The sequence below is a fragment of the Bos javanicus genome, chromosome 8 (genome assembly GCF_032452875.1).
Source record: "Bos javanicus breed banteng chromosome 8, ARS-OSU_banteng_1.0, whole genome shotgun sequence".
In the NCBI taxonomy this organism is placed as follows: domain Eukaryota; kingdom Metazoa; phylum Chordata; class Mammalia; order Artiodactyla; family Bovidae; genus Bos; species Bos javanicus.
The window spans coordinates 104147484-104156477 of record NC_083875.1 but is presented as its reverse complement, the minus strand read 5'-3'; the positions used below and the strand labels follow the sequence as shown (position 1 = coordinate 104156477).

Here is an 8994-nt window from a genome sequence, read left to right as displayed (position 1 = left end):
GACTATGCCAAAGCCTTTGACTGTGTGGATCACAATAAACTGTGGAAAATTCTGAAAGAGATGGGAATACCAGACCACCTGACCTGCCTCTTGAGAAATCTGTATGCAAGTCAAGATGCAACAGTTAGAACTGGACATGGAACACAGATTGGTTCCAAATTGGGAAAGGAGTACAGCAAGGCTGTATATTGTCACCCTGTTTATTTAACTTCTATGCAGAGTACATCATGAGAAACGCTGGACTGGAAGAAACACAAGCTGGAATCAAGATTGCCAGGAGAAATATCAATAACCTCAGATACACAGATGACACCACCCTTAGGGCAGAAAGCAACAAAGAACTAAAAAGCCTCTTGATGAAAGTGAAAGAGGAGAGTGAAAAAGTTGGCTTAAAGCTCAACATTCAGAAAACTAAGATCATGGCATCTGGTCCCATCACCTCATGGAAAATAGATGGGGAAACAGTGGAAATAGTGAGAGACTTTATTTTGGGGAGCTCCAAAATCACTGCAGATGGTGACTGCAGCCATGAAATTAAAAAACGCTTGCTCCTTGGAAGAAAAGCTATGACCAGCCTAGACAGCATATTAAAAAGCAGAAACATTACCGACAAAGGTCTGTCTGGTCAAAGCTATGGTTTTTCCAGTAGTCATGTATGGATGTAAGAGTTGGACTATAAAGAAAGCTGAGTGCCAAAGAATTGATGTTTTTGAACTGCAGTGTTGGAGAAGACTCTTGAGAGTCCCTTGGACTGCAAAGAGATCCAACCCATCCATCCTAAAGGAGATCAGTCCTGAATATTCATTGGAAAGACTGATGCTGAAACTGAAGCTCCAATACTTTGGCCACCTGATGCAAAGAACTGACTCATCTGAAAAGACCCTGATGCTGGGAAACATTGAAGGCAGGAGGAGAAGGGGATGACAGAGGATGAGATGGTTGGATGGCATCACTGGCTCAATGGACTTGAGTTTGGGTAAACTCCGGGAGTTGGTGATGGACAGGGAGGTCTGGCATACTGCGGTCCATGGGGTCACAAAGAGCCGGACATGACTGAGCGACTGAACTGAACTGAACTTTCTTCATTCTGTTCTTGTGTTCCTTTTGCTGTTTTCTTGAGGTCTTTTTCTTCTCGTACAGGCCATGTCTTGCAAGTCTTTGTTTGGACTTGTTCTTCACGGAATCCAAGGAATCGTAAATCATGCCAAAGCCAAGAGAGACTCTCAAGAGTCTTCTCCAACACTATCGTCTGGCCACCACCAAAATGGGTTCTGAATTCAAACTCAAAGATGACACCTGGTGTGGTCTTGTACATTTGGGCCAGTTTCCCACATGTGCTGTTTTAGGCGCTGTTGTCTTTTCAGGGTGAAGCAGGTCGATGACCATGCCTCTCCGTGAAGCAGCCGGTTGCTCATCAACTTCCTGGTTCCGATAGTTAGCGTGTTGTTCATGATGGCGGCTGAGCCTCAAGCCCCTTTCCGCTCTCCTAAGGCACCAGGGTTGTGGTACTGTTACAGCAGCCCTAAGAAACCAGTGGGACCCTGCAGGACCCGACCCCCTCATTCTCAGGCCCTCTCACTCTGAGGCACCATATCTCTCCCTGTCCCCTCTCCTTTGGGGGAAGCTGCGGAAACAGGGCACCCCGCCACCCCTCCACACCTCCTCCAACCCTCAGCCATGCCAGAAACTTCCCTCCCGTGTCTTCAAAGAAGCACACAGCCACCGGTGCGTCATTCCATTGCCTCAGTTTTAAATATTTATTTAAAATCCAGAAGGGAGAAACAGAACCCACTTGGGTTTTAACACGTTGACATGTGGACAGAGACATGAACGAGGACAGCAGAGAAATCCAAGGACAAGACAGACGCCGGGACAGAGGCCAGGTGGAGACTGGCGGCCTGGGAGACCGAGCGCTGAGATGAGGCCCGAGCTGCTACAAAAAACGCACTTCCGGGAGCAAGGGGGCAGTGGGCGGGGCAGGGAGACAGGAAGTGGGGGTAGGGGAGGGTGGGCCAGAGTGAGGTATTAAATAAGGAAAATCAAATCCAATTCCCAAAGAGACACAACTTTAGAAAGAAAAAAAAAAAGAGACACAAATAGACTTTCACATAAAATTTCCCCTTCTATAAAAATAATTCCATAGTTAAAATGACCTCAAAAATCCAACCTGGATGCTGACTGGTTCACTGATACAGGACAATTCAGATTACCCTGGTGAGCCCTGCCATGCTGAACTCTGAGATTCCCACAACAAGCCTTTCTCCTGCGCCCACATTTACACTTGGAGTTAGCAACACTGGGTTTCTACAGAATCGAATGACAGTGAAAAAGCAAGAGTGATGACTGTTATCTTGGAAGGATAAGCTCCAGAATGGAAGACCTTAGGAGATGGTCTGTGCTTTCATGAGATGGGTCCGTATTTACATTCCACCTCCAAGGCCAGTCCTGACCCAGCGCCATTCTCCTCACTGGTTTCTTCAAGGTCGAAGCTCAAGGTCAGGACTCCCCAGTCTAGATCACGCCATCCAAGATAAGCTAACTTCCCTCCAAGACCAAGAAAGGCCAAAATAAGATCCTTCATGCTCAGGCCTCCCCCTGCCTTCAGAGGACAAGCATTTTAAAGTCCATAAGTTAAAAGGTAAATCTTTCCTACCTCTGTTTCTGGTTGTTTTTTGTTTTTTTGCTTTGCTTTTTTTTTTTTTATTTTTACTTTTACCTTCTTTCCCCACCTCCTTAACAGATTACCTGATGAGCACAAGGGTGACATTAGGGAAATTTTAAAAATTCCCTGAACTTTGTCATTTGGAGGAGAGAGAAAAATGTGGATGATACCTCACATCTAAATGTTTCTTCAAAGCCTGTGGCAGAATGGTAGCACCTTCAGAATCTTAAATAGAGTTGCTTTGTTTTTTCCTTAAAAAGATCACATACACTACAAGACAATTGTGAGCACCAGCGATTTCACAGTGGGAGGTAGCAGACATGGGCACCCCCGGCCCCGAGGATCTCACCTCTCCCTCTCTGGACCCATCGCTTCCCACCCCCTGGCTGCTCTCTCCCCTTCTCACCTCCTTCTCAGATGAAAAAAAAAAAATTGTAACGCACCTTCTTCGTGTTTGTTTAAATAATATATATATACTTCTTCCTTTCCTTTTCTCCTTTTTTCATGTCTCCTCTCTAATATTGCACATCAAAGCTCCCCGGCAGGGACCAGCTGACAAGATGCCCCCTTCTCTCAAGCTGGCTGGAAGGTGGGGCTCTTTGGGCAGGAAGCTGGGCAGGGAAGGAGGTGGCCGCAGAGCTGGGAGACAGGCCGTGGGGCTCAGGTGGGTTGCAGGCCCAGCTTGCTCTGGCCGGCTCTTTGGTTGGTGTCTGGGGCTGAGTTGGGATCAGCTGTTCCCAAGGACACCCCGTGTGTTCTGCTACCCTTCAGCCTCTTCCGCTGGGCAGACAACAGCTGGGGTCTGCTCAAGGATCCCTGGGCAGGTGAGCTGCCTTTCCTGGGCCCACCTACCCCTAGGTACCCTCCCTTTGCCTCTTTCTCCTCTTCCCTCCTCCTCGAGGCCTAGAGGAGCCAGGAGGTCAGAGGTCAGAGGAAGCATGCAGGTCCAACTTCGAGGCGGTACTGCTTCCCTGATGAGGCGGGAGGGAGGTTGTCCACGCCGACAATGGGCAGCTGCTGGGGGTCCTGGGTCCGGAAGGTGAAGAGTGTCTGATGCCAGCGGCCATCCTGGATCTGAGGGTAGAGGGAAAGGGGTACACACATCCATCATGGTCCTCATCATGTATGACGTGCCTTTCCCCATCATCTTTCTTCTTCTTCTTAAAATATTTATTTTCTTTTTGGCTGCACTGGGTTGTTTTTTTTTTTTTGGCTGTGTGAGGGCTTTCTCTAGTTGCAACAAACAGGCGCTACTCTCTAGTTACATTGCACAGGCTTCTCATTGCCACGGCTCCTCTTGTTGCAGAGCATAGGCTCTAGGGTGCCCAGGCCTCGATAGCTGTGGTACACGGGCTTAGCTGCTCTGAGACATGTGGGACCTTCCCAGACCAGGAATCGAACCTGTGTCCCCTGCATTGGCAGGTGGATTCTTAACCACTGGACCACCAGGAAAGGTCTCCCTTTCATCATCTTTCTTCACAATTTTTAATGTCCACATGGCATTTCACTGTCACAGTGACCTGTTTGTGTCCATTTAGAGTGCTTCCACTATTTTGATCCCTATACGTAAAGCTGTCATGAGTATCAATTGTCGCTAAATGTGTGCATGTTGTGACCTTAGAACAAATTCCAGAAGTATCAACAGATTTGCTGGATCAAAGGATAGGTACATTTGTAAGGCTCTGGATATATATTGGAGATATATACGTAGCTGCTGCCCTGAAAACCTCTACCAATTTATTTTTAATTTTTCCAAATAGCTTTGTGTGAGAGTGTTGGGTTTCCCCACATCCTCAGTAACACTGTGCATTACTGGTTTTGTTTAATATTGTGAGACTGGTTTTTTGGATGACTTTCTGTCTCCCTCTTCAATTACAACCCAGCCTGTTTTAAGCCTTGGAAAACAACCACGTTAAGAGAAAGAAATTAACGGGAGGGCAGGGGGCAGAGAGAAGAGTAGAAATATATCCTTCTATAAGTAGCCTTGCAAATAAGTACCAATCTACCAGCCCAGACCTTCCCTTGAAAGTTTCCCAGGGAGGAAAGAGGATGAAAGCAATTTTATAAGACAGCTATAAAAAATTATTACACAAAGATGAAAATTATATGCATACTAATATATATATAATAGTATAGTATAAAATTATACTAATATATATTATAGTATAGTATAAATTATAGCATAGTATACGAATATAGTATAGTATATGTTATACTAATATAGTATAGTATAAAATTGTTATATATAAGAACATGTTTTTACACCTGTCTGTGCATGAGGGGCCTGTGAAGGGCCCCAAGAGTTACCTTGCAGCCATCCATGGACACTTCTGGACTGAACTGACCCCCGGCCTCAAAGATCTGCCCGTTCCAGGCCCGGAAGCGCACAGCCTGCTTAGCTGGGGTCTGCCCGGTGCCCTCCTGCCACACGGTCATGTTAAGGCAGTGGATGGTGATCTGCTGTGTCACCTCCGAGCTTAGCAGGTGCAGGAAATTCATCTGGACCCGGCTGATGGCAAACTCCACCTGTGGAGGAGACACAGCGGTCAGGCGGGGTTGGACTTGGCTGCCCACCGCTCTCCGAATTCCTCACCTTCCTCTGGAAGGTCCAGGCACAAGCCCTTTCCTGGGAAGCAATTCCCAGCCATGGTCCCAGAGGTGCTGCTCACTCGAAAGACAGAAATACTGAGGTGGGTGTGAGTTAGTCCCACAGCCAAGGAGTAAGGAAGGGAAAGAACCAGGTCTGCCTGGCTCCAGCCAGAGCCGCGAGGGTCCTGATGTACTGTCTCCGGGGCTGAGCTGGGATACAGAGGCTCAGAGAGGGAGAGGATCTTGCCCAGGATCGAGAGGCTCTTAGAGGGCTTCACCACATTTCTAAGTCCCAAGCTCCAGGTAGGGTGGGTGGGTGCTGCTAGAAGAGGCAGACTTGACAGCGAACTAAAGGGCAGGATTTGGGGCTTAAATGGCTGTACTGTAAGTCCTGACAGTTGGGTTTTCTTTTTTGTGTGATGCGAGTGCCTGACTTAAGCTTTGATTGCTGAGACATCCACTTCAAAGAGGCATCCACTTCAAAGGCAGACTACTTCCTATAATACCCTGCCAGTCACAGGACTAGATAAAGAGCCAGGCCACCTCCAGTACTGAGGCCCCTTTGTTTTTGAGCTCTGGATTGATTTCAATAACCAACCACTTGGGCTACTTCTTTTTTCTCTCTCCATGCTTTAAGTTCTGGCCCTTATATTTTAAATTCACCAATGAAGACTGAGCCTACCAAACCTTAGCGCACCTCCACCCCAGTAAAAGCAGCACCCAGGCCCCTGCACCATCTCTCTCTCTCTCCCTGTGACCCCAGTGTGTGGCTCTAGGTGGGCTGTGTAAATTCCAGGTCCTGTAAGTAATAAACCTTTACTTTTTTCAAAGTTTCCTGATAGTTATTGCTGAAGGTCATCTTGAAATCATAATAAGAACCACGAAGGCTGGTCCGACCATGACATGGTTATTGATAGATTGAGAGGTACATAACAATTGGAATAGTAGGCAGGACTGCACAATCTCCCTTACAGTCCATGGAGAGGAGGCCCTTGACCTGCAGCTTGCTTACTAACCACCTCATTCAGGTGGGTGTTAGCATCTGGGGAAGGACTCTGTCTCACTCCTATGTGCTTTCGCACATTGCTGTGCTTGTTGTTTAGTCACTAATCCGTGTCTGACTCTTCTGCAACCCCATGGACTATATATATAGGCCACCAGGCTCCTCTGGCCATGGGATTTTCCAGGAAAGAACACTGGAATGGATTGCCATTTCCTTCTTCAGTGGCTTTTTCCGACCCAGGACTCGAACCCGCAGCTCCTGCTGCATCTTCTGCATTGCAGGCGGATTCTTTACTGCCGAGCCACTGGGGAGATCCAACCCAAAAGGTCACGCCTGCCTTTGAGAGAGTCATTGCCTAGGCAGGTTGATAAGGAGTCTAGGAGTCCCCAAGGAGAGAGGGGTCTGGAATTCTCAAGGAGGAAGAAAGGACAAACTTTTTTTTCCTTCTCTACATTCCTTAGGATTATATAACAATAATGTATCCTGCCTGAGGACAGTCTCTGGATTAAGGACAGTCTCTGGATTAAACCTTCTGTTATCTTAAAATGTAAATTATGGGAGTAGACCTGGTCTTTACAAGGATGTATCCTGCCTGAGGACAGTCTTTGGATTAAACCTTCAGGCTAATTCTGTTATCTTAAAATGTAAATTATGGGAGTAGGTCTGGTGAGGTCTTTACAACCTCCAGACATTCTTTGGATTCATTGGAGAGTATATAACTTCATTGCTAACACTAGCAAGCGGGTACTCTTTCTGCCCCCCTTCTGATGCCTATGTCAGAAGCTTTCTCTATCTCCTTTATACTTTAAAAAAACTTTATTACACAAAAGCTCTGAGCGATCAAGCCTCGTCTCTGGCTCCGGATTGAATTCTTCTCCTCCGGGGGCCAAGAATCCCGGTGTCTTCGCGTGATTCAACAACAACCTTTCACCTTGATAATCCAACAGTCTTCCCAGAGCAATGTGATCAAGGCCATAGGCTCTTACTAGCCACTGAGACCACGGATTATAATGGCCTTGTTGTTTAGTTGCTCGGTTATGCCTGACTCTTTGCGACCCCATGGACTGAAGCACGCCAGGCTTCCCTGTCCTTCACCATCTCCTGAAGCCTGCTCAAACTCCTGTGCCTTAAGTCAGTGATGCCATCCAACCATTTCATCCTCTGTCATCTCGTCTACTCCTGGCTTCAATCCTTCTCAGAATCAGGGTCTTTTCTAATGAAAGCTCTTCGCATCAGGTAGTCAAAGTATTAGAGCTTCAGCTTCAGCATCAGTCCTTCCAATAAATATTCAGGGTTGATTTCCTTTAGGATTGACGGGTTGGATCTCCTCACAGTCCAAGGGACTCTCAAGAGTCTTCTCTAGCACCACAAGACAAAAGCATCAGTTCTTCGACACTCAGCTTTCTTTATGGTCCAGTAAAGGCCTTAATTGACAATTAATGTGTATAAAGGTCCTCTGGGTGAGTTAGATCCCTGGGTTGGGAAGATCCTCTGGAGAAGGAAATGGCAACCCACCCCTGTATTCTTGCCTGGGAAATCCCATGGACAGAGGGACCTGGCGGGCTACAGTCCATGGGGTGGAAAAAGAGTCGGACACAAGCTAGCGACTAAACAACAGCAACAGGTCCTCCACACCTCAGGGGCAGAGTTAAGGACAGCGGATTGGATCACAAGACTATGTCACAGCCCGAGGAAAGGTTCTGGGATAAAGGCATAAGAGAATACTCCTGTACATGGGGAGGATAGGAGAACTCCACCTACGACCATAGAGTTGGTGGTTATGCCAGAAAAGTGAAATAGCCTTGCAACTGGAAACCAATGGACCACCAAACAGAAGACATAACAGAGATCTACGGACTCCATGGTCTAAGCTTCACTCATCGCTGTCATTCTTCATCCCTGACCCAATGGGGTATTATGGCTCCTATCCCTGGTGTGATGTTACTAAAATAATTAATGGACAAATATAAATGTCCTAAACATCTGATGTCAGCATCTCCTAAGAACCCTGAGGGGGTTTCTTGATAAATGCAAGACCCCATAGAAGCATCCTGGGGGCATACCAACATGCCTAGTCTCTGATATCACAGTCCAGGGGCCTGAGGGCTTTTCCCAAAGACCCTGCACACACATGTGAGTGGACTCAGACCTCAATCCCAAAGAGGTCTCTTGGAACACCCTGGGAAGGAAAGTGGCCAGCTGTGAAGGCGGTTCACAGTGCTGCCATCCAAACTTTTCCTGTAACCCACTTTGGATTAAGATAATAGGAGAAAATCAAGAAGTAGAAACTGAGATGAAAAACTATACCTTAAATGAAATTCAAATTTTTCTTAAATATTTTATGCAGTAGGATGGAAAGAAAGGAGCTAATTGGCTATTTGGCTATAATGTTATTCAAGGCTGCCAAAATGTATCAACTGACCAATATCTCTAAAGACCCTAAAATCCATAATTTTTCTTAAAGATCCATCTGGGCTATATGCTCACTTCCTCCAAGATCTTCAGCTCCCTGGGCTTTCCCCTGAACAAGGCAGAACTAAGAAACACACCCTATAATGCACCCCTTAAGGGAAAAGCTGAAAAGGGTTATCTAGCCATCTTGGATAAGAAAGAGGGAGCTGGGAAGGCAAAGGACCTTAGATCACTGATACTCCACCAGGGCCTCCGCTCTCCTGGACGTTCATTCTTGGCATGGTTGCATCCTTCCCTCACAGTGATCACTGCTAAGGCTCGCAGTGAA

At 46.8% G+C, this 8994-nt stretch overlaps 1 protein-coding gene across 3 annotated transcripts in view; it reads right to left on the bottom strand.

Annotated features, from left to right (window-relative positions):
* Nucleotides 1-1733: 1733 nt before the first annotated feature.
* The window catches only part of COL27A1 (collagen type XXVII alpha 1 chain), a 152899-nt gene continuing 145638 nt past the window's right edge, over nt 1734-8994 (bottom strand). For all 3 annotated transcript variants that reach the window (XM_061426616.1, XM_061426615.1, XM_061426617.1), the window contains exons 60-61: nt 4970-5188; nt 1734-3736 (exon numbers count right to left, since the gene is read on the bottom strand). In XM_061426616.1, coding sequence (XP_061282600.1) covers nt 3590-3736; nt 4970-5188 — 366 coding nt within the window. In that variant the 3' untranslated portion in view covers nt 1734-3589. The remainder of the gene's footprint in view (nt 3737-4969; nt 5189-8994) is intronic.